This window comes from Pristis pectinata, chromosome 26 (genome assembly GCF_009764475.1).
Source record: "Pristis pectinata isolate sPriPec2 chromosome 26, sPriPec2.1.pri, whole genome shotgun sequence".
NCBI classification, from domain to species: domain Eukaryota; kingdom Metazoa; phylum Chordata; class Chondrichthyes; order Rhinopristiformes; family Pristidae; genus Pristis; species Pristis pectinata.
The window spans coordinates 31,848,082-31,874,558 of record NC_067430.1 but is presented as its reverse complement, the minus strand read 5'-3'; the positions used below and the strand labels follow the sequence as shown (position 1 = coordinate 31,874,558).

General features: G+C 46.9%; 1 protein-coding gene across 5 annotated transcripts in view; it reads right to left on the bottom strand.

Moving 5' to 3' along the window:
* The window catches only part of LOC127583270 (NAD kinase-like), a 94,291-nt gene that overhangs the window by 31,913 nt on the left and 35,901 nt on the right, over positions 1-26,477 (bottom strand). Inside the window, exon 1 of one of the 5 annotated variants that reach the window (XM_052039043.1) lies at positions 8,548-8,751. The exons of the other annotated variants lie outside the window; for them this stretch is intronic. Within the exon in view, the coding sequence (XP_051895003.1) occupies positions 8,548-8,624 (77 nt within the window). The 5' untranslated portion in view covers positions 8,625-8,751. Of the gene's footprint in view, positions 1-8,547; positions 8,752-26,477 lie in introns of those variants that run through there. 5 annotated transcript variants of the gene reach the window in all.

Sequence of the window (26,477 nt, the reverse complement as noted above, 5' to 3'; positions counted from 1 at the left end):
AATGCTAGAGGAGCCCAGATGAGGTGGGATAATATTGCAGTTGGATAACCTTATGCAGAAGGTTCTGAGACAAGGAGGAAAAGCAAAGTATCTGACATTGTTGAATGTGGTATGGACTTTGGGCAGCAATGTGCCAGGGCAGAAGGTGAAGCGCTGTTCCTCAAGCTTGTGTTGTCAGAAGGAAACTGGAAACCTAACCAGTAGAATATCTAAAACCAAGATAAAATCCGAAAATGCTGGAAAAAAAACTCAGCAGGTCGGGCAGCATCTGTGGAAAGAGAAACAGTCGACATTTCAGGTGGAAGATACTTCATCAGAAGTAAGAAGACAAGTCTAGTTGGCAGAGATGGTGGGGAAGAGCAGTTGGTGGAGCACTGGGAATTTCCACCATTGGGTGACATACATGTTGCTGTTACGAAGCAGTTCAGTTCCTATGTAATGTGTTGACTCCATGACTATAATCCAAGGGATAGCAGATTAATGCAGGAAAGCAGTGCTGAGGGAAAAGGTCAGTTGTGATCTTACTGAATGGAGCAGCAGGCAAGGGGCTGGAGGGCTCCTCCCACATCCTACTTCCACTCCAGAAACTGAAGGTCAACCGAGGATACCGGAACTGAACGTCAGTCTCATGCTGGTTGGAACTTTGTTGCTATTCACTCCAATGGGAATTTATGGCAGGATACACGATTGAAAGAGAAAACACGTTCCTTTCACAACCTCAAGACATCCCAAATCAATTGTATTGAAGTGTAGTCATGGTTGTATTCAGACAGCCTATTTACACACAGCAAGCTCCCACAATCAGCATCACAATGATGCCCAGGTTATCAGTTTCAGTGATGATGACCAAGATTCAAGTATTGAGCCGGACATTGTGGGAGTTTCCCATTGACCCAGAGAGCAGCTGACCTGTAAGCAGGCACCTCCCACGAGCTGGCCCTGGATATCACCCCTTGTCTGCAACCACCCCCTCTAAAGTTGAGGTGGAGGATGAGGAGAGTGTCGGTCACTGGACAAGTTGTAGAGAACTAGAAGGAGTGGGGAGTGGAAGCTAATTTAATGGGGACTTCAACAGAGAACCGGATCAACAATAGAAACAGGAACTCTAGCGGGGGATGCACAACAATGATGAACAGGCAGTTTTCTGGGAGAGCGACTTCTTTTGTACCGTGTGATCCTGTATAATTGCACTTTTTATGGCAGGGTTGAAGGGAACTTCTCTTCCACAGCCTGCATTCCTCAGGAGAACCTTGCGCACTCCCCCTTGTCTCTCTTGGTGAAATCCCTGTGAGCCCTTCAGGATTACTGTTGAAGGTGATCTCTCATCCACTGCTCTCAGGCTCCATTACAGTGACAGTCCCCACCAATGGGGGTGGAGATGTGGCAGCTCTCTCCCATCGCTGTCTGACTGGGATCAAACATTGGGGCTGCATCATCCTCCACAGGGGGTGCTTTTCCTTTCAGGTTTAGCAAATAGCTTGTCAGGCATGTGAGCTCATACTGAAGCAGGAGAGGTGCCTGTGCCCTGGTGCTCGTCCTGCCCGTGACTACAGCAGCCAGATCACTGCGCACTCTAAACTTGTTCCAGAGTCCAACATCTCTCTGAATGATCCATGTGTCTTGTATCATTCTGAAGTGTGACAAGTTGCATTTATAATACAGTAAAATCACAAAATCACACCAAGTTCATGAAAACATCATTAAGCAAAATAAAATTAAATGACTTGGATGAGAATGTAGGTGGTCTGGTTAGTTAGTTTGCAGATGACACAGAAAATTGGTGGAGTCACAGACAGCAAAGCAGGTTGTCTCGGGACACAGTGGGACGTGGATCAGCTGGAGATTTGGGCGGAGCGGTGGCGGATGGAAATTAGTCTGGACAAGTGTGAGATAATGCTCTTTAGGAGGTCAAATCCGGATAGGACAAAGAGTAATTGGAAGGGACCTCAGGAGTGTTGATGTACAGAGAGACCTTGGGGTACAAGTCCATAGCTTGACACAGCTGGAGAGGGTGGAGGTGGCGGCATTTGGTATGTTTGCCTTCATAGACCAAGGCATTGAGAATAAGAGTTGGGACATTATGTTGCAGGTGTACAAAACATTGGTCAGGCGCACTTAAGATCAGATATCTTTATTAGTCACGTGTACATCGAAACACGCAGTGAAATGCATCTTGTGTGTAGAGTGTTCTGGGGGCAGCCCGCAAGTGACACCACGCTTCCAATGCCAACATAGCATGCCCACAACTTCCTAACCCATACGTCTTTGGAATGTGGGAGGAAACCGGAGCACCCGGAGGAAACCCACGCAGACACAGGGAGAATGTACAAACTCCTCACTTGGAATATTGTGTAGAGTTCTGGTCACCACACCACAGGAAGGATGTGTTGGCAATAGGGAGAGTGCAGAAGAGATTCCAGGATGCTGCCTGGAATGGAGAGCTGTAGTTATAAGGAGAGATTGGATAGGCTGGGTTTATTGTTATGGGAATGTAGGAGGCTGAGGGGTGACCTTACAAAGGGGCATAGATAGGGTAGATAGAGTTTTTCCCCACAAGGCAGGGGAGTCTAGAGCTAGAGGGCACAGGTTTAAGGTGAGAGAGGAGAAATTTAAAGGAATCTGAGGGGTAGATTTTTCCACACAGGGATGGGGGTGAATGTCTGGAACAAGGTGTCAGAGGCAGGTACAATTACAATGTTTGAAAGGCATTTGTACAGGTACTTGGATAGGAAGGTAGTAGAGGGATATGGGCCTAATGTGGGCAAATGGGATTAGTGTAGGTGGTCCTCACGGTCAGCAGGGACGAGGTGGGCCGAACGATTCTCTGATTTTGTGATCCAGGACTGGGTCTCTGGTAGAAGCACTGATCAGGATCAGAACTTGCATGTCATCAGATGTAGGACACTGACAAATTTTTGGAGAAAGTCAAATTTGATGAGGGTTCCCATAACATCTGTTGGTTGTGAGGTCAAAAAAGGCCATTGACAGTGAATTATTCTGCTCCTTGCACGTCCAGGGGTTAGAAAGTTCTTCAGCTAGTCTGTTGAATAGAGGCATGCACCGAGGACTATTGTGAATACAACATGGAGAGAGGTTACATCATTTTTGCCCCCCAACATGGAACGGTTTACTGCAAGTGTCTATTGACAAGAATGCATGTGATAGGAAGTGGACAAGTATTTGAAAAGGAATACGAAAGCATACAGGTGTTTAACGGGTTAATGTACATGACCCTAACCCAACCTCACACACCTTTCAATGTTCTTCAATAAAGAAAGAAAATATTAGAAATATTCAGCGGGTAAGTCAGCGCCTCTGGAGAGACAGCATTAATATTTCAGGTCTACAAACTAGGAAAGTTAGAGATAAAACAACTTTTAAATGAGTTCAAAAGTAGGAAGGGAAGACAGAAGGGACACAAAGGGAGGTCTGGAGAGGATGGGAGGCGATAAGGACTGGATGACAAGGGTGAGGAAGGTGAAGGGGAATGGAAAGAGTCAAGGAAGGTGGATTTGGACCTGGGACCATGCACATTGACCTGTTAATACCCGTATATTTTTGTATTCCCTTCAGGCTAATGCTCCTCCATTTAGTACTCTTACTGATGCAAGATCACCAACCTGAAACGGTAACTGTGCTTATATCTCCACAGATACAGACACTACCTGACCTACTGTATATTTTCATCATTCTCTGTTTATATTTAAGAGCAATTGTTGTTTCAAGGAGTTGTGGAGAGGGGGGGCGGGTGGAGACAGAGGGAGTGTGATGGGTGGGGACCAGGAGAGACTGGATTACACAAGTGGTGGTGATGCAGGCTGAGAGAGGGTGGGGAAGGGTGGTTGTTACCAGCTTTTGTCCAGATAGACTGGGAGGGGACGGGACGGGAACTGTGACGTGCAGAACAGCGACATTTGAAACAAAAGAGTGCTGTCAATACTCAGCCGGTGAGGAACCACCTGTGGAAAAGGAGAACAGCTCAGCACAAATTAGAGAGACTGACTGAAACAGTGGATCCTGGAGGGCTTGTGTTTGATGTTTAGCCACCAATGCTAGTGAGGTTTTTTGCTAATTAAAGTCACACTGTAAATGCAAGGTATTGATCACTGCTTTCCCCAGGATCAGCCCAGTGCCCCCTCCCTGGGATGGTGAATCCCATATCCCTACTCCTTTCCTATCCAAGTACCTGTCCAAACTCCGTTTGAACATTGTCCATTCCTTGCTTATTGCATCTTGCTGAAACCACTTATTCAGCCCTGGCTCAGAGCTGCAACGTCTGCTGTACAATTGCTCTTAAATATAAACAGAGAATGATGAAAATATAGTGGGTCAGGAAGTGTCGACCGTTCTATCTGCCAAGGGAGTTCGCTTCAGCTATCCTGATGGCAGTCTACATCCCACCACAGACGGACATGAAGCCTGCACTCAATGAGCCATGCTCCGTGGTCAACAATCTTGAGAAAGGATACCCTGAGGCCCTCTTCATCATCACGGGGGACTTCAATCAGGCCAACCTCAGGCTGTGTTACCAAAATACTATCAGCACATCTCCTGCTACACCAGGGGCGCCAACACCCTTGACCACTGCTATACAACCATTAAGGATGCCTTCCGAGCCACCCCTCATCCTCACTTTGGGAAATCAGACCACCAGGCTATGCTCCTTCTCCCTGCATACAAACAGAAGCTGAAACGGGAGGATCTGGTACGGAGAGTCGTGCAATGCTGGTCTGAGGAAGCAGCTGAGCTTCTACGTGACTGCTTTGAGACAGTGGACTGGACTGGACTGGACTATGTTCAAAGACTCAGCTGCCAGCCTTGACGAGTATGTCACCACCATCACAGACTTTATCAGCAAGTGTGTGGAGGACTGTGTACCAAAGAGGACAATACGGGTGTTCCTAAACAGGAAGCCATGGATGAACCGGGAGATCCACTCCCTACTGAAGGAGAGGACCACTGCACACAAATCTGGTAATCCTGATCTGTACAAGAAAGCGAGGTATGACCTTCAGAAAGCTGTCAGGGATGCCAAGAGGCAATACCAACTCAAAATAGAGTCCCTGACCAGCCGCCAGTTATGGCAGGGCTTACGTGCCATAACAGGCTACAAGACGAAGTTGGGCTGCATAGCTAACAACAGCGTATCCCTTCCTGATGATCTTAACGCATTCTATGCACATTTTGAACAAAAAGGAAGTGGGTCGTCACCATCCACTCTGACAGCCACCAACGCAGCTGAACCTGTGATCACAGTGGAGGACGTAAGATCAGTCTTCCGAAGAGCGAACACGAGGAAAGCACCTGGCCCAGATGGTGTCCCGGGCTGCGTGCTCAGATCTTGTGCTGATCAGCTGGCAGAAGTATTTGCAGACATATTCAACCTCTCCCTGTTTCAATCTCAGGTTCCCTCCTGTTTTAAGAAGACCACTATCATCCCGGTACCAAATAAAAGCAAGGTAACATGCCTCAATGACTACCGACCAGTGGCTCTGACATCCACCATCATGAAGTACTTTGAGAGGCTGGTCATGGCACACATCAACTCCAGCCTCCCAGACAACCTGGACCCATCGCAATTCGCCTATCGCTGAAACAGGTCTACGGCAGATGCCATCTCCCTGGCCCTTCACTCAGCTCTGGATCATCTGGACAGTAAGGACACTTACGTTAGACTATTGTTTATTGACTACAGCTCTGCCTTCAATACAATAACACCAAGCAAGCTTGTCACCAGACTCCGAGACCTAGGACTCAACACCTCCCTCTGTAACTGGGTCCTTGACTTTCTAACAAACAGACCGCAATCAGTGAGGATAGGCAGCAATTCCTCAGGCATGATTATTCTCAACACTGGTGCACCTCAAGGCTGAGTACTCAGCCCCCTACTCCCTATACACTCATGACTGTGTGGCCAGATTCTGCTCTAACTCCATCTACAAGTTTGCAGATGATACCACCATTGTAGGCCGTATCTCAAACAGTGATGAATTGGAGCACAGGAAGGAGATAGAGAGCTTAGTGGAATGGTGTCATGACAACAACCTTTCCCTCAATGTCAACAAAGCTAAAGAGCTGGTCATTGACTTCAGGAAAGGGGGTGGTGTACATGCACCTGTCTACATCAATGTTGCTGAGGTCGAGAGGGTTGACAGCTTCAAGTTCCTGGGAGTGAACATCACCAACAACCTGTCCTGGACAAACCACGTGGATGCCCTGGCCAAGAAAGCTCACCAGTGCCTCTACTTCCTCAGGAGGCTAAAGAAATTTGGTTTGTCCCCTTTGACTCTCACCAACTTTTACCGATGCACCATAGAAAGCATCCTATCTGGATGTATCACGGCTTGGTACGGCAACTGCTCTGCCCAAGACCGCAAGAAGCTGCAGAGAGTTGTGGACACAGCCCAGCACATCACGACACCAGTCTCCCCTCTTTGGACTCTGTCTTTACCTCTCATTGTCTTGGTGTAGCAGCCAGCATAATCAAAGACCCCACCCACCTGGGTCATTCTCTCTTCTCTAATCTTCCATCGGGTAGAAGATACAGGTGCCTGAGGGCACGTACCACCAGACTTAAGGACAGCTTCTACCCCACTGTGATAAGACTATTGAACGGTTCCCTTATACAATGAGATAGACTATGACCTATGACCTCATGATCTACCTTGTTGTGACCTTGCACCTTATTGCACTGCACTTTCTCTGTAGCTGTGACACTTTACTCTGTACTGTTATTGCTTTTACCTGTACTACTTCAATGCACTCTGTACTGACTCAATGTAACTGCACTGTGTAATGAATTGACCTGTACGATCAGTTTGTAAGACAAGTTTTTCACTGTACCTCGGTACAAGTGACAATAATAAACCAATACCAATAGTATCTGTGAAGATACAAGCACAGTTACAGTTTCAGGTTGGTGACCTTGCAAAGAGTGCTGAATGAAGGAGCATTAACCTGAAACTTTACCTCTAGTTTACTCTCCATAGATGCTGCCTGACCTGCGAAGTAGCTTCAATATTCTGTTTTTATTTCAGATTTACTACACCCGCAGTTTTTCCCTTTTGTCAAACTGCTCTTCACTGAGCCAGTGAAGGCCTTTACAAGAGTAGTCACTGTTCTTTCTCTCAGCAAGATTCCACAAATGCTGTTGTTCTACCGACCAAGTGCTTTGGATCAGTCCTGGTCACTTCCACCTTGCTCCATGTTGCTTCTGTCCCAGGTTATACGGTTGGGTTACCCTCCGTCAACTCGATCAGCAGTACGGCTCAGGAAACCTGGCCAATACCTCCTCACTCAATCACCCATCCCCGAGGGTGCATTAAATGCAACAAAGTCTGATGCAGTTCCGATCCCCTGCAGTAGTTATGAAATCCAAGAACTCCTTTTCTGGAAATAACAAGTGCAGTTTGCCTTGATTTGATTACCCTGGGATGTTAAATACAAAAATCACTTCACACGCTCTTCTGACTGAGAACAAGTTACCTCATGATTATTTAACTGGAATGTTTACAAGGCTCTGATGCAAACTAAATACTGATCAGAGGAAGTTCTGCAACTCCCTGCTGATTCTACAGTAACATTCCTATTGTGATATTTACTGACCAGTTCTAATACAAAACTTATAACAGAGACAAATACAAGAACTTTTATCTCCGTGGAAGGTGGACTGATATTACGTACTTTGATTGAAGCAATAACGTTCATACCTCCTCCCAAGCCCACTTGGACAGTATACTAACTGCGAGCAGGTTTTAACCTATTTCACACTGGTCTGACTGACAAGCTGAGTCAAATACTTCTGGTTCAGGAAAGACTGCACATAAAAACTGCTCATCTCCAGACAGCAGAACAGCAACAAGGCTTCATTTTATATAGCACCACTACCATAAAATGTCTCCAGGTGCCAGGAAAGGTGACAAAGAAAGGATTTAAGGAGCATTTAAAGGTGGATGGTTTGGGGAGGGAATTCAAGCTTCAGTTCCAAGCAACCAAAGGTGGAGAGAGTAAATCTGGAGATGAGCAGAAGGCCAGAAGTGGAGGTGTGCTGAGATCAGAGTGCTCCATGGTGGAACAGCTGGGAGTGCGAGGGCTCAGGGCAGGAGGGGCACTACACCCTCTCGGGCTGATGGTGCAGTGTGCTGGAAGGAATTGGCGCTTCAGGTAAACTGCAGGGCAGTGCAGCTGTTAGCGTCACACAGTGTTTTGTAACACACCTAGCAAAGCTCAGAAAGGGGGTCAGGGGTGGCGGGAGGGGGGCAGGGGCATCCTCGGGTGAGAAACTCCTGCGGCAGAAATCCTCTCAATGCAGCAGCAGCAACCACAGCAGCTGAGCTATAAATACTCTGCCAGAGCAGCAGATTTTGCCTCAATTAATTCCCGAGCTCATTGCTGTGGCTGAGATTCACACACCTGTCAGGATTTGCAGAAGCTGGGAGTAAAGCAGATCATTTCTTTGTCACTGGATGCCTGTAAGATCTCACTCTGTTTATAAAGCAGCACAGCAGCCAACAGCAGGACAAGGCAGAGTTTGCCACTCACACTCACCATTTCCAGGAAGCACCACTCCGTGTGGGGGCACTGATGTTTGTGATGCACTGAATGATTCTCATGGTTTCTCTCATCTGCCTGCCACAAGACTCGACAATCTCCAGCAGACACTCCTTGGATGCAAGGAGGAATTTTCATTCACACAGCGACAGTTCCAACACTCCCCTCTGCTGCTCTGCGGCAAGCAGGTCCATGGACTATCAAAAATCACTCTGAAAATTAAGCCAGTCAGCTGAAGAAAGGGGTGGGGCCAACTGCGCAGGCCAGCTGAAACAGGAGAGCAGAAAACCAGGAAGCGCTTCACTCATGCTCTACGTAATACAGCAAGGGGACAAAGACGGCATTGCATCAAAATTTATTCAGAAACACCTCAACATTACACAGCACCGCTTACAGCTACAGCTCAACTACTTGGGGACTGTTGCAGCAACCCACAACACACGGAGACAGGGGACTGCACCATCCTGGGATGTTTCAAATAGCTTTATGGCCACTGAGATATATTAGAAGTCACTGGTGTAACACAATGCAGACACCCACCAATTTGATGGCAGGAAGTTGTGACAACAGCAAATTTTCCAACAAACCCCAGGATGGGGGAAGGAGCCTCACCACCTAGGACATGCCTTCTTCTCGTTACTACCATCAGGGAGGTGGTACAGGAGCCCAAAAGTCTCTCAATTTTTGAAGAAGTTTATGACATTTACTACTTTCCAACCTAATGAAATACTCCCAGAATTAGAGAACCTTTGAAGATTAAAACCAATGCATCAGTTGCCTCCCTGGCCACTTCGTTTAAGATTGTCAGGATCTGGGTACATCCGCCTGCAGCTCCCACAGTTTGCTCCACTGCCCTGCTGATTGTAATTTCCCCGAGTTTCTCTCCCTCCCAACTAGGTACAGCAGCCTGAAGACCCACGTTCAACGATTCAGGAACAGCTCCTTCCCCTTTGCCACTGGATTTCTGAATGATTCATGAACCCATGAACACTACCTCATTATTCCTTTTCTTTGCACTATTTATTTTTGTAATTTATAGTAATTTTATGTCTTTGCACTGTACTGCTGCCACAAAACAAATTTCACATCATCTAAGTTGGTGATAATAAACCTGATTCTGATCCAATGATAACCTAATCTATGAACGTACAAGAAAGGAGGAGGACACCTCTTGGAACCCTTTGCCTGCTCCGCCATCCAACTGTAAACTCAGCTCCGAGTGAAACCTTCCACCCCCTTGTTTATCAGGAGTCCATCTGCCTCTCTTCCTGGAAGGGCGATGGAAACAGAGCTCCAAAGACACAACCTTCGGAGAAAAAGAAATCCACCTTGCTTCATTCTTAAATAGGCCACCCCTTATTTTTTAAAAAGTGACCCCTGGAGGAAACCTCCTCTCCAAAGCCACCCTGTCAAGGACCCTCAGCATCTCGTGTATTTCATTTGAGCCCCTCTCCTAACCTCCAGCAGATACAAGTCTAGCCTGCCTAACCTTCCCCCAACCCTCCCATTGCAGGGGTATCACTCTAGTAACATCTCTCTGAACCGTTTCCAATGTGGCCACATCCTTCCTTAAATCACGATACCAATACTGTACAAAGTACTCCACACACCATCTCCTCAGTGCCCTGTCTAGCTGAAGCATAATCTCCCTACAGCCACAACGTGAGAGAGCCGAAGTGCACAAATCAGCTTCCTTCATTATAAGGCCCAAGATATTCTGCTGATGCTGGAATCTGGAGCAATACACTCAAACTGCTAGAGGAACTCAGCAGGTCAAGCAGCATCTGATGAAGGGTTGACCCAAAACGTTGAGTGTTTCCCTCCACAGATGCTGCCTGACCTGCTGAGTTCCTCCAACATTTTGTGTGTCTTGTTCCTTCATTATAACTTCATCTACACGTTGACATTATAACTTCATCTACACGTTGACAATGTAGTTCATTGAACTCAAAATGTTTTGGGAAGTCTTGACAAGACATGGAAAGTGCTGAGCAATTTTTACTTATTTTGTATTGAGGTAAAGGAACCGTCCAGAAATTTACCTAGCAGACCAGCATCTTGCTGAGGGTGCAAAGTTGGAGGATTACCCTTTAAAACATCCGCACCTGTGTTTACAGAAAGTTCTGCTCCCTGCACTGGAGTGTGTTAGGGTAATTACGGTAATATAGCACTTTGATGTTTGAGATCAGCAGGAAAGCAGCCTCAGACAAATCCTGCAGAACTGGTTGTGCTGAGGAGACCTCAATACCTCCCGGCCAGCTGATACTTAGCGAGTTACCTACGCCAAATGTGCATTTTCATTATATTCGAAAAAGCAGAGGTGACATATAACATTCAGCACTGAGTTAAAGAAAGCGGCAGTGTTTTCAGAAATATAGAGCAGACAACCCAAGGTATGTAAATGTAAGAGTGTTCAGCCAACAGCAGCAAGTTTAAGCACTTTTACATTACAGGGCAGGCTTTAGTTATTGGCTTCTAACACAACTGATATGATTAACAAGTGTTACAGAACACCTTAAACACACTTAAACATCCAAAAACTCTTCACGGGATATGTAATCAAACAACATTTCACAGCCAAGAAACAAAATGCTGTGGGAACTCATCAATTTCGCTACCAACTTCCACGCTGCCCTCAGATTTACTTGGACCATTTCTGGCACCTCCCTCCCTTTTCTTGATCTGTCCCCACCTCAGGTGTAAGACTATCCACTGACACTATTGCTTGCCAGCTGTTGCTCCATTCCTTCCACTCAACTCTTTACAATGGCCATCTCCTCTCTCAGTCCAGATGAAGGATCTCGACCCAGATTGCCAACTGTCCATTTTTCTCCACAGACGCTGCCTGACCCACTGAGTTCCTGCAGCATCATCTTGTTTTTTGCTCTAGATTCAAGCATCTAGAGTCTTGTCTCTCCAAAATGTCACAGTCTCCAAGCCACGAGGCATTAGGTCTGGAAACTAAGATCTTATTGAAAGAATTGGTCTGTAAGAAATGTCTCAGAGTTGGAGGGGCAGGGAGGCTGAGGAAGGGGTGTGCAGGGCTCAGGTAGTTGATCCTGTTCCACACCGCCCAAAAGGAAGTCATTAAATTTGGGGGTGGTGAATAGGCCAGATTTGGAGAGGCAGCGATGGAGGAAACTGCAGAGAAAAGGAGGGGTGAGACCTTTGGAGTGATTTGAAAACATAGAACACTATAGCATAGGACAGGCCCTCCGGCCCACAATGTTGTGCCGACATTTTATCCTGTTCTAAGATCTATCTAATGTTCCCTCCCACATCGCCCCCCATTTCCCTATCATTCATGTGTCTATCTAAGAGTTGCTTAAATGTCCCTAATATATCTGCCCCCACCACCTCTGCCGGCAGTGCGTTCCACGCACCCACCACTGTGTAAAAAAAAACCTTACCCCTGACATCCCCCCTATACCTTCCTCCAATCACCTTAAAATTGTCCTGTGTTAGCCATTGTCCCCCTGGGAGAAAGTCTCTGACTGTCCACTCGATCTATGCCTCTTATCATCTTGTACACCTCTATCAAGTCACCTCTCATCCTCCTTCTCTCCAAAGAGAAAAGCCCGAGCTCACTCAGCCTATCCTCATAAGACATGCTCTCCAATCCAGGCAACATCACGGTAAGTCTCCTCTGCACCCTCTCTAAAGCTTCCACATCCTTTCTATAAATGAGGCGACCAGAACTGAATACAATATTCCAAGTGTGGTCTGACCAGAGTTCTATAGAGCTGCAACATCACCTCATGGCTCTTGAACTCAGTACCCCGACTAATGAAGGCGAACACTCCATACGCCTTCTTAACAACCCTATCGACCTGCGTGGCAACCTTGAGGGATCTATGGACGTGGACCCCAAGATCACTCTGTTCCTCCACACTGCTAAGAGTCCTGCCATTAACCTTGTATTCAGCCTTCGAATTCGATCTCGCAAAGTGTATCACCTCACACTTAACCAGGTTGAATTCCATCTGCCACTTCTCAGCCCAGCTCTGCATCCTATCAATATCCTGTTGTAATCTACAGCAACCTTCTACACTATCCACAACACCACCAACCTTCGTGTCATCTGCAAACTTACTAACCCACCCTTCCACATCCTCATCCAAGTCATTTATAAAAATCACAAAGAGCAGGGGTCCCAGAACAGATCCCTGCGGAACACCACTGGTCACCAACTTCCAGGCAGAATACCCTCCATCTACCACCACCCTGTCTTTTATGGGCGAGCCAATTCTGAATCCACACAGCCAAGTGCACTAAACCAAGGATGAGAATTTTAAAATTGAGGTGTTCTCAACCGGGAACCAGTGTGGGCCACATGGGTGATGGTGATTGGGCTCAGTGTGAGTTAGGGACAGTGTTTATAGCACCTTGAGTTTATGGAGACTGGAATGGAGGAAGCTAGCCACGGTAACGGAATGGTTGCCAAGTAACCAGCTGAGAACACCTGGGGCTACAAGTGGTCAGAATCCCTGGTCTCTTTCACCAGCTGAAGTCTCATTCCTCAAGTCAGGGTCCACCTGACGGGAGTCATGGGACAATACAGCAGGGACGCAGGCCCTTTGGCCCAACCAGTTCCATACTGACCACCGTGCCCACAAGGGAGGAAGGAACAGGGAGTAACTACAAATTGATGAAAAGAATTAACAACATGAAAGGGAAGTGGCAGCTTGGGAAAACCAGAAGAGGCACACTGCTCATCGTTCAAAGTGAAAGATCCTATCAAATCAGAACCCACCAATAATCGGATTTTATAGCTGGGTGGGGGGGGGGGGGGATCCACAGCACGGAGAGGACAGCATCCTCTGGTGGTCGGGGGGTGTTTGTGGTGGCCCAGTAACTGGGATCTAGTGTCTGCGTGTAGTCTGTGTTCACTACATCCAAGGTCACGGAGAGGCAGCTGATAGGAGGTCACTCAGGACGGTCAACGACTCTCTCTCAGGTCAGACATTAAAACTTCCACTGCACTGCTGATCCAATAAGCAGCCTAACTAGTAATACCTGCAGTCAACAGAGCCTGTGACAAACTTCCCAATGAGTAATGACTTATGTGCCAGTGCCCAGAACATGACTGGAAACCACCAGGTGACACTGCAGCAAGAGCCTGACACACGCCAAAGGATCACATACCTTTTGCTGCACACTCATGGTGAGCTGTTTATTCTGCCTCTCTCCCCACCCCACCACCTTCCACCCTAATGGTGCGTGTTGCCAAACCCTGGACGAATTGTGTTTGTTCTTTTAAACTCCACAGTGATTAGGCCCCAGTCTGCTTAATCTTTCCTCAACAACACTCACATCCCGCCCTCGTTCCAAGGAATCAGCCTGGTGAATCCCCGTTACACACCCTCCATTGTAAGCATGTCCTTGGGTATCAGGGCCAAATGAGCGCACATCTCCTTGGGCACAGCCTCACCAGGACTGAGTGCGCAGGCAGGGTAGTGCAGCGGTTAGCGTAACGCTTTACAGCGCCAGCGACCTGGGTTCAAATCCAGCTGCTGTAAGGAGTTTGTACGTTCTCCCGTGTCTGCATGGGTTTCCTCCGGGTGCTCCAGTTTCCTCCCACATTCCAAAGACGTACGGGTTAGAAAGTTGTGGGCATGCTAATGTTGGTGCCAGAAGCATGGTGACACTTGCGGGCTGCCCCCAGAACACTCTACACAAGATGCATTTCACTGTGTGTTTCAATGTACATGTGACTAACAGGTGTCAGGCACTCTGAGAGGAGATCAGGTGAACAGCCACTGGTCTGCATGCATTACAGAATCTGTGGCATCAGCAAAAATAAATTCAAGGTCCTTCAGGGAGATAGAAAACAATTAAACCAAAGCCATCTTGAAGCAGTAATCTCAGAAGCAACACCCCTACCACACGGTGCAGAGGCACCATTGGCAAACCCAGGGCTCACACCTTCCCCCAGCATAACAAACCTCCATCCATTCCTCAAATCCTGCTCCCGAACATCCCAAGATTTAACCTTTGGCCAAGTTTTTAAATCACTTGCCTAACATCTGCTGATATAAGTGAATGTCAGAGTGTGTTTACCAACGCTCCTGTAAACCCAGGACATTTACTCCAGTAAAGACCACCACACTGGCGATGCTGGTCTGCACTCAGGGACACCCGTACTAGGACAGGTGGTACAAGAACAGAGCCAAGGCCTCTGCTCGAGCAGCACTGGAGGGAAAGGCTTAATTTGGCAGCAGGAACAAAATACCAGAAGTGAGAGATGTAAACAACAGTAAATTCTGAAAGAATACAGGACTGAGCCAACAAAACCTGTAATACCTGAATGAGGTATCAAAGCTGTGTGTCATGGTATGATGTGGCAGCTTTAACCAAGTCAGGAGTGCATTTTGAACATTCCTGGTCACTCCGTGTTGAGGAATGTCACAGCAGGAAGCAGACATGCGATTTTGATCAAGGAAGATATCAGATAGATATACGAATGGCTTCTGGATGAATTCTTATCCGAAGGTAGCCACTTCTTTATAGTGGATACCCTGGTTTCAGAGCCAGGCTGTGGTGTCCGGAGGATGTTGGCCCTGTGCTGTGGAGATGATTGGGGACCCAGTCTATCACCATGGATCCCACTGTTTGACGTGCATTATTGTCACAACCAACCTTAAGCTGAATTTCCAGTGGTGGAAAAGATGGTTACATCCTCTTATCTGGTTCACAGCTGACAACATATTGCAGAGAAGATCTAAGCTTGGTACTGGCTCCATAGGGTTAGTGACGAGGTTGTTGTTCAGGATTACTGTTCACCCAATATTGCTCACTATCGAACAAGGAGCATCGTTGGCACATCTCCCACGGTGGCTTCCTTGTATTGAGCTGACCTTGGTGTCCCTTCCTACCTCAGTGATGGGCAAAGTGGGCAACAGAAGTCCTCCCTCTAACGTCAGAGGGAGCAACATTTACCAGCATCAGGAACCAGCTGCAACCAACAACCTGTGCCCTTGGAATGGCACATACAGCCATCCGTAGGCACACACCCAGTGACTCCACGTGCAACTCACCAACCACACAGGACAAGAATGTCTACAAGCAGGAGCTCCAAGGCCCAAGCAGCTTCTGAGGGTCTAGAATGCATCGATTTGGCTCAAATTAAGCACCTAGGGTCTATTCTTGGGAGATCTCTTCCCAATAAACAGATCAATGAAACTTGCCAACCATTTTGTTCAAAAACATGTGCAATGGAAACGGCAGTGATATTCAGAGAATCGCCATAACCAAAACCAGGACAGACTTCTGGTCAACAAACAGGAGGAATTCCTCAGTCAGTAGAACCCTAATCTAACAAGGAAGGAAGTGTTGTTGGACCTGGTCCTGGAAAATGTAGCAGCAGAGTCTAGGATGAGATCACCACATCACTGGGTCACAGCAATTCTGGAAAGAGACCAGCAGACCAAGATGAAACAGGGAAGAGTTGTGGGGAAGGACCTGGCCGGTGCTGGCTGTTCTTGTGAAAAGCAACTGGAGGTAAAGCAGTAACACAGACGTGGAAGATATCCAGGGAATAGCTTGCCTAGGTACAGAAAACGTATCCTCATTTGAAGGAAGATGCTGGTATATCAAAGCTAACGTGTCCTGCGTGACAACTGAAAGTTAATGAGAAACATCAGGAGTGATTCCATTACAATTCAGGGACAAAGGTCAGGAGAGAATTGTGGGGGGGTGGGGAGAAATCATTCTGGAAGGCCAGAAAGCAATATTAACCACAACCCTAAAACACTTTACATAGTACAGGGAGGACATTTCACCTTGGGTCCATTCACGCGTCATTATAGGTTACATGGAATTCAATCTAAAGTATTAACTGAAGGTGTCCAACTGCAGCCGATGTTCTCTCAGAACTTTAGTGCCAGTGAACAAAGAACTTCTGAAACTTTAAGTGTAGACAGTTGGCTGGGGAAGGTTGGACATATTACAGACAGGGGAAATGGTCCTCTAGACCAAGGGCAGTGTGCTTCACTGAGTAACAATTCCATTAAGGAAGAGGGAAATCAAGAATTGGGCAGCAAAAGAATGAAGATGCAATAAAGAAAATAGCAAAACTAAGTTAGAAAGTCATCTAAACCAAATATGAGAGCAAGGAAATCATAGAGCATGGTCCAGTCTGGATGCCACATTATGGAAATTTAAGGTGGCTCTGGAGATGGTGCAGAAGAGAATCACTGAAACAATTCCAGGAATGAGGGAGTTAGTTACCTGGATAGACTGGAGATGCTGGGACAGAATCTCCAACAGGAGAGACTGCAAGGTGATTTGGTCATGAAGATAGAGGGGAAACTGTTCCCATTGGTGGAAAGAACCAGAGTTCGTAGAAAGAAGGTGATCAATAATAAAAAAAAATCAATACAGAAGTGACAATTTTTATGTACACACAGCGAGTGGTTGGGACTTGGAATGCACAGCCGTGGGAGTAGTGGAGGCAGGTTCAACCCTGGCGTTCAAGACGGCTATAGGGCGAGGGCGGGACGAGCAGGGGGAGCCAGGTCGCCCCTACATGGAGCCAACACAGGCCCACTAGGTGGAAGGACCACATTCTCTGCTGTGACACTGCGGCCGGAGACAATGCAGTCTTGGTTTATCAGGGAGCTGCAGATAATGAAGAGGTCTGTTTATACAGCATTGCTCAAGGACACTTCACAATCAATAAAGTACCTTTGAACTGAAGTCACTGATGCAATGTGGGAAGTTTAGCAGGCCACTTCCTCCACAGAAAGCACCGTACACAATGATAGGTTTGTGTTCAGTGATGTTCCTCACGTCGTCTGTAGTTATCATGCTTCCTTATGATGCAGGAGGCCATTCAGCTCATCGGGTCTATGCTGGCTCTTACAGCAATGCCAATTTCCTTGCAAATTTATTCTCCCATGCCCATGAACTCACACTCACCCACGTTCAGTGCAAGTTACCATTGGAGTTGCAAGGCAGCAGCTCCACTGCTGTATCACTGTGCTGCACCAAGACTCTCCCTTGCACTTCACAACAGTGGCACAACATCCGTTACATCCACCTCCAGGGTAGGTAACAAGAGAAAAGCAGCATCTCCAACAGTGCAGCACGCCTGCAGTGGAGGGTCAGGCCGCATTCCATGCTTGTGTCTCCAGAGCAGTCACACAGCACAGAACTGACCTCCCGCCCAGAGTCCATGCACACCATCAACCACCCATTTACACCAATCCCATTTCATTCTCCCCACATTCCCATCAACTCCCCCCAGATTCTACCGCTCACCCACACACCAGGGGCAATTAACAAGTGGGCGTTGAACTCCCAGCCTCCTGACTCCAGGGAAGGCATTGTCCACTGACCCGAGGTGACCCTCTCAGTGTAGATTTATCCAAAGGCTCAATGAGTTGATCAAACTCTCTGCTGGGGGTAGAGAAGTTGATCACATTGGCCCTGTGGGCATTAAGATGCAGTTTGACAAAGTGTCCCATGGGAGGTTAGTTCAGAAGCTGCAAGCCCAAAGAAAGTCTTGACGTGGTGTAGTATGAAAGGCCAGGGGTCAGATGACAGTGACAACACTACTGACCCCCATGATCGGATGATAGCATTGCCTATCAGGTCGGAAGCTATACCACTGTCAATCAGGGGTCCGGCTCCGCCCCATTAGGTAAATTCCTTTGTCTTGCTGGACCACTCGGACTGGTCTGTGCGAGCACCTTTGTTCCTGGGCACATCTACTACTGGCCTGTTTAAAACACCTTTGTCCTTGCTGGGCTACCCAGCCCCCCAGCAGCATAAAAGTGCTGCATGTTTGGTTTTTCTTTCTCTTTCTGTGTCCGAGGATGTTGAGGTGAGCTGTGCACTACTTCAGGGCAGTTAGTTAAGGACCTCCGAGACCAAAGAGCCAATGTTTGTCCAGAATCACGGTGTCCAAACATTGTATTGTTTATTCCTTGATCATCTGTACCCAGTTATTTTGTGTGTGTGTGTGTGTGTGTGTGTGTGTGTGTGTGTGTGTGTACACGTACCTCACCCTCTGTAGCGATTTTCCTCCACATTCGTGATCTCCTGCTTGAGAGTGTGTGAGTGTGCATCTGTTCCCATTCATTCTGTCCCCACGTTTGTCTTTGTTAATAAACCATTTTTAAATTACGAAGACTGTTTGTCCAGACCTTTATCTTTAAGATACCAAAAGAACCTCTCTCACAACACATGGGTACAAACAGAGAGCAGAGAGTGGTGGGGGACAGACACTCTTCAGGCACCGTGGTCCCCAGGGGTCAGCTTTGTGGCCATTGCTGTTCATAGCTTCCGTGAACGAGCAGCAGCACACGATGAAACGGACGATGAACAGAGTCACAGACACAGTCCAGCTGACACGATGGCAAAAGAGACAGAAACACAGCAAACAGAGTGTGTAAAAAAAGGGAGGATGTGTGAAAAGATTGGAGCTACAAAGAGCACAATCCCAGTGTCAGAGGAGAGACACTTTGGTGACCATATGTACTGTTAAAGTGTGCAGTGGAACAGACAGAGTGGGCACTGGGGTGGTGGGTGTTGACAAGATGGTTTACAAAGCAGCTGGCATTCAGAGTCACTGGAGATAGAAGCAGAGGCTGTGCTGATGAGCCACTGGTTTGGGTTCAGCTGGAGGTTTGGTGGCTCCACACAAGGAAAGCCAGGCCTCTGACCAGCACAGGTGTTTTCCCAGGTTGCGACCAGGAATGAGGAACTAATTCACATGGGAATGTCCAGGCTCTTCCCTTGGGACCAAACCAATGAGAGACTTGGACAGAAAAAAACCAAAGTACATCAATAATCAGAGGCCAAAGAATCAAAACCATTGGTAAAAGACCAAGGGGATGAGGAGAAAGTGTTTTCACTATGTTATCTGTTAGATGGAGGGAGAGAGGGAGAGAGGGAGAGAGGGAGAGAGGGAGAGAGGGAGAGAGGGAGAGAGGGAGAGAGGGAGAGAGGGAGAGAGGGAGAGAGGGAGAGAGGGAGAGAGGGAGAGAGGGAGAGAGGGAGAGAGGGAGAGAGGGAGAGAGGGAGAGAGGGAGGGAGGGAGGGAGGGAGGGAGGGAGGGAGGGAGGGAGGGAGGGAGAGAGAGGGAGAGAGAGAGAGCACAGTACAACCCTTCAGCCCACTGAGAACAGGGATCTGAAGGGGTACCAAAAAACAATGTGGTGGGGTTCAACACCTCCCTGAGCTCTAGGATTCTAAGTCTAAAGATCACAAGACATTTGCTCTGTTACTTTATGGTTTACAATATTTACCAATTTTTGTTTCCTGGTAATTAATTACAGACAAAACTATTGCAAGTTAAATCATCCAGTGAGAACAGAATGCCAGACTCCAGATCCCCAAGCCTGCAAGCTCTCCCCACGAAGTGAACATATTGTACTTTGTTTTTGCATTTTAAAAAACCCCTTGAAATAAGATCACTGCCCTAAACGGTTTCCATTTAGACACCATTGTCCAGTGGTTACTGGAAGGTAACTGGATGTGTCACAGCCATCCCACATCAGTGGAGTCTGAGGCAGGGAGGATGCAACTTGAAAATACTTCAACATCACCACTTGCATCTTAAATCATCAGGTGTAACATTACACCCTCAATAACAAGTGAAAACGTTACGGCAAAGTTACTTGCCAGCTAAATTTCATGCCATGAATGTCAATATAATAGTCCGAGTTTACCATCATCTGATTTAGGAATGGAATTTCTAATTAAGTATTTGAGTTGTGCTTTAGCAGCTGATCAAATTTCTCACTGGATCAGTGCCTCAGTATTTACATTGTTCTGCACACAGTATGTATCATACAAGTCGGCAGCCAATACTCCAAGCTGTCAGTATAGACGCCCACAGGAACCAGTAATTCAGAAAATGGAAAACCCCACACCAAACGTGGTCAGCCAATCAACATCAGCTGTATTAACTCTGGAGCTGGGGAAGGTTTAATTGGGAACCAAACAGGAACAAACCAGACAAGAAACAAGGCTGCTCCTGGACTGACAGAAAAACCCAAAGGTTCAGGCATCTCCACACTCATCTAGGCAGGTGGAGAACATTCCTTTGCACCCATGACTTGTGCCTTGTAGATGATGGAAAGGCCTTGGGGACTCGGGTGAGTCACTCGTACCAGGATACCCAGCCTCTGTCCTGCTCTCGTAGCCGCAGCATTTATGTGGCTGGTCCGGTTTCTGGTCAACGATGACCCCAGGATATCGATGGTGGGGTCCTCATTGGGCAATAATATCACAAAAGGGTGAGTGATAGACTCTCATTGGTGGTGGGCAATGCTGGGCATTTCTGGTGTAAATGTTCCTTGCCACTTATCAGCCAACTCGAACGTTGTCTGGGTCTTGTTGCACGTGGGTGTGGAGTGCTTCATTCACTGGTGAGATGTGAATGGAACACTGCGCAATCATCGGTGAACATTCCTACCTCTGACCTCATGATGGACGGAGGGACATTGATGAAGTGGCTGGAGATAGTTGGGTCTAGGACACTGCCCCGGGGACCTCCTGAGGCTGGTAGGATCCATCTCCAGCACATAACCATATTCCTTTAGGTGCGACTCCGGCTGCTGGAGCACTTTCCCCTTGACGCCCACGAGTTCACTTTAACCATGGTTCCTTGAAGCCACAAGCAGTCAAACACAGGCTGGGTGTCAAGGGCAGTCACTCTGATCTCACCACTGAAACTCAACCTTTTGTATTTGGACCAGGGCTGTGATGAAGTCTGGAGGCAAGTGGTTTTGGTAAAGTCAGTGAGGTGGTGGTTTGTGCTACCTAACTGCACCATTGGTGACACCTGGCATCAGTTGCAGATGACTGACTGGGCAGTAACAACTGGATTGGATTTGTCCTGCATGGTAAAAGGCCCTTCAGCCCACCGAGTCCATGTCGACCATCGAGCACACCTGAGCAATTTTCCACGTTGTTGGGTGGATGCCAGAGCTGTAACTGCACTGGAACAGCTTGGCTAAAGGCACAGCAGTTTCTGGAGCTCGTTCCGTACTACAGCTGGGTTGTCCAGTCTCACCACCTTTGCTGTATCCCGTCCCCTCAGCTGCTCACTGCCATCGAATGCAACAACTGGGCCAGAGATGGCCTTCAGCAACAGTGGGGATTTCAGGAGGAAGCCCAGATGCATCTTTCTCTGCACCTCTGACTGAACGTGGTTGCAGGAGTTGGTATTCACCTGCTGGGTTCTACCAAAGGATGGATGTTCCTTGGAACCTTCTCCTTCCATTTGCAAATTGTCCACAACCATTCCCGACAGCTGTGGTGGGATTGAAGAGCTTCAATCCAATTTGTTGGTTTTGGAACTTCTTAGCTCTGTCCTTTGTGTGCTGTTTAGCACACGTCCTCCTACATAACAGCTTCACCAGGCTGGCAGCTCGCGTTTAACACACCCTTCTGCAATCCTCACCCAACCAGGGTTTATCTCTGGGTTTTGCAGTAATTATAGAATGAGGGAAGTTGCACGCAGCGGTGGTGAACATTTCTGCACCTGCTGATGGCCCTTGGAGCCACATAAATGCCCAGGTTTGAGCTGCCAGATTTGCTTTGTGTCTAACCCATTTAGCAGAAGCCACTGGAAGGTATCCTCGTTGTGAAGACAGTGTTTCATCTCCAAAGGACAGTGCTGTTACCACCTCTAATAATGCTTTTGATGTCTAACACATCTGCCCAGCTAGTTTGGTGGGAACGAGGTCAAGAGAGGTGTTGGTTCACTCACTGCCTGCTGCAGACCCACTCACTGTGCGTTTAATTTTCCCCAAGTGAACCAGCTGCCGTGTTTCCTGAAACATTACTTACATAACTTTTATTTTATAACTAGACCCCCCACAAAATCGGACAACATGCAAGATCCTATTAACTTCCACATGCTTTTGACGTATTTTTTCAGTTTATTCCGAGTGCAAAATATAACCAACGGGACAAAATGAATATTCTGTGAAACAGCACTTAGAACAATAAAGTAAAACTTTCAGAAACTAAGTCTGTATCAAGTAGGTTAGGGCTGATATTAACCAGATAAACTGGTCCAGTAAATTATCCACTATGCTACTGTACCCATCACATTCAAAAATAAGTCCTTCTCGATAGGGTGAAGAACACCTGGCCAGCCTGCCCACACACCATTACAACCCACAATCAACTGATAATTCTTTTCAGCTCAGTAACAACTGAGCATTTGTTTTCTTTAAGCTGAGTTCATTGAACCTTCAACAATGAGAGCTAACAAGAACTCCAAGTGCTGGCCCACAAGCTCAGTGACACAGCTGCACATTTAAATTTAAGTCAGAGAAACCTTCGATTGGGAAGAAAATGGAAGTCAAAGCTCACATTATTTATGTATTGTTTTTCATGCATTTGCCCAACAAAAGATTTACACAAAAACATTTGAATGTAGAAGATCACTAATTAAAACACAGGATAAGGCTGCCATTCCCATATCAGCTAAATATGTAGTTACTTAGCTCAATCCCATCAGTAACAAATGTGGACCTTACCAGTGAAGCCCAGAGAAACGAAAGCAGAAGTCGACACAAAGCTTTCACCTCCCCTCTGGGTCTTTTGCTGACCCCGTCACTCTGTGCCCTTGGGTACTGATGACACAAAGTAAAGTGGGGAGGATGCAGAGGCTTCACAAGGATCTGGACAGACTGACCGAGCAGTCAGAAATGTGGCAGGTAGATGACATTGTGGAAAAGTGTAGGGTTTCCACTGTTGTAGGTCACCAACCCCCTGCTTTAGGAAACTTCTTTATCTTTCCAAAGCCTTGCCAACCCTGAACACATTAGCTGATCCTCCTCACACTGAGGGAACAGGTGAACATCTCATCTCCAGCAGCTCAACTCTGCTGACTAATCACACACCTCATGGTCTTCAGCAAAATACCACAACTGCTGGAAATCTGAAACAAACAGAATGCTGGAAACACTCAGCAGGTCAGACAGCACCCGTGGAAAGAGAAACAGTTACCTTTCAGTTGTGAGGAAACCTCAACAACCAGGGACATTCACCTCCCCACAGACGCTGCCTGACCAATCAATGCTTCCAGCAACTTACTTTCTCTCTGAAATGCATCCTTGACCGTGCTGAGGTTCTGGTAACTTCTACTTACAAAATTTAGAGAAGTTTGCAGTAACAGCAACACCACCAACGTCATGATGTCAGCAGTTTAATCACATGACTGACTTAGCACTGGGGATAGTGTCCAACAAGTGTGGAGTCTGACAACGAAACTTTAACCCAATTGGAAAGGGGGGGGGGGGGGGGGGGGGGTGGTGTGCAGGTAGAGGAACATGTCAACAAAATCTGTATTTTAACATAATCCAATTTCCTATGGAAGTCAGTGTCTGAAGGAGAAGGTGGAAATTCACAGCACAGTTTAAAAAATTCCTGGATGAGCCCTTGTCCAGGTTGAATCCCCAGGGCACAGAACAAGAGCTGGGAGTGGGATCAAACCAACCTGGTTATAATGGGCGAATGGACACATACCAAGCCAGAAATGTCCAGACTTTCATGATTTCTTGCACCTACACTTGCCCTCGGGACTCCTCAAACCCATTAGACACAAGACTAAGTTCACGTAAAACAGAATTAACAGTTTGGTTTCAGTAATGGATGAATTATGCAAGAGGTGCTTCACATCACAGTAACCAGTTATGTAACCCACATTCTAGAAAACGCATCTGATATAATGTTTTCATCACTTTTCTGAAGGCAATCTATTGGTCAGAAGGATGAACACACCTTTCATCAAATCCAAAATAAAGTCAGGCAATACATGTGCTAATTTACTTTGCAAATGCCCCTCCTGCTATTGTGAAAAGTCATAACGAGATGCTTTACCTACAAGTAATGCCCACAGGGTAGAATTCATTCTGTTGGGTGCACTAAACATATGGTGTGGCCACATGTACACGTGACTCCAGCAACTTAAGTGCCATGCAGTTTCGGGAGTAACACACAAAACGCTGGAGGAACTCAGCCAGTCAGGCAGCATCTATGGAGGGAAATGAACAGTCGACGTTTTGGGTCAGGTTGGCTGCAACATTTTGTGATGCTCCAGATTTCCAGTCTCTGCAGTTTCACGAGTGAAGGTCACTGCTTTAGGTGCTGCACAAATCACAGAGCAACCGCCCAGACACCAATCAAACAGGTTTAAAATTATGTATGAAAATGCGATGAAGGAAATTCATCAGAAAAGTCAGTTTCAAATTAGTCTTGCAAAGTACAAATAATTTGTCGGGACAATGCCACAGATACTAGAGCTGGCTGCCACACAGCTCCAGCGACCTGATCTCAGTGCTGGCTGTGTGGAGTTTGCACGGTCTCCCTGTGACTGCGCGGGTTCTCTCTGGACACTCTGGCTTCCTCCCACATCCCAAAGATGTGCAGGTGGGTACATTAATTGCCCCTGGTGTGTTGACAAGTGGTAGAATCCAGGAGGGAATTGATTTGTCTAAATGCGTCTTAATGGTTGGCACAGACTCAGTGGGCCGAATGGCCTGTTTACGTGCTGTACAGCTATTGATAACTCTTCATAAGTAGCTGGCCAGTGTCCTACAACTGCCAAGACAAAGTGATTTAACACTTTGAGCGAACTACAGATTATTCATTAAGGACCCTCACCACCCAGGACACGCCCTCTTCTCGTTACTACCATTGGGGAGGTGGTACAGGAGCCTGAAGACCTACACTCAACAATTCAGGAACAGCTTCCTCCCCTCTGCCATCAGGTTTGTGAATGGTCCATGAACTCATGAACACTACCTCTTTATTCCATTTTTTTTGGTCTATTTAATTTTGTAATTTATAGATTTTTATGCCTTGTACTGTACTGCTGCTGCAAAACAACAAATTTTACAACATATGTCGGTGAATATAAAACTGATTCTGATTTTAAAATATTGTTCAAGTGTTACTACCATATTTTGGCTGAAAACTCAGGATAACCTGGGAGAATGAGCTTCACTGGTTTAAATAGACCAGACAAAATAAGGTTCATGATCAGGTGGGGATACGCTAAACTGATGTGAATATTTCAGAATTTGTACCTTCAAACAATTTACTTGAGTAGTTTGAATTTTTCCCCATATGAAACACAACATCTTGGACTTTTACAGCTTGGAAGCAGGTCCTTCGGCCCACTGAGTACGTGCTGACCAGATGCACCTCGGCACCACCCATGATGATAAGAAATTGGTACAGAGGTGGTGACTCTGTTCACAAGGCTGCTCTACTGTTCAATATCATGGCTGGTCCTGCCCCACCAAATCCAGCACCCTGCCCAAACCCCCTCAGATTCTCCAAGTCCAAACAATCTATGGATCTCAGCCATAACACACTTGATGACTGACCACCACAGTTCTCCGAGGGAGGTGGTCAATTCAGATGGAGATGAAAGGTTTCCTCACTCAGAGGACTATGAAGCTTTGGAATTCTGTACCCCAAGAAACAGAGGAAGTACAGTCAAAGTTAAAAAGGAATTGAGGGATATGGGAGAGAATGTGGTACTGAGGTCAAGGGCAGCTGGAGAAGCCCGTTAGCTTCTGACTACTGGCAATGGGCAGTGTTGGGGAAGGGACTGACCTTCACCCGTGGCCAGGACTTGCTTGTACATTGGCCAGATCTTCTAGTACAGAGAACAAGGAGCAAGGAGATACTACAGTATGAAGAGAATTAGAGATAGCACAGTAGTCAGAACCAGTGATGAGAGGGACAGAGCTGACAACCTTTCATTAGCAAGATGAAAGTTTAGAACTTCCAGTGTCTCGTCACTTTAATTCTCCATCCTGCTCCAATCTCTGCACCCTACAAATGTTCCCATGAAGCTCAAGGAACAGCAGGTCATCTTCCAACTGGAACATTACAGCCAACTGGAGTGATTGAATACAGTAATTTCAGTTAATCAGCTTTGCCCGCATTTT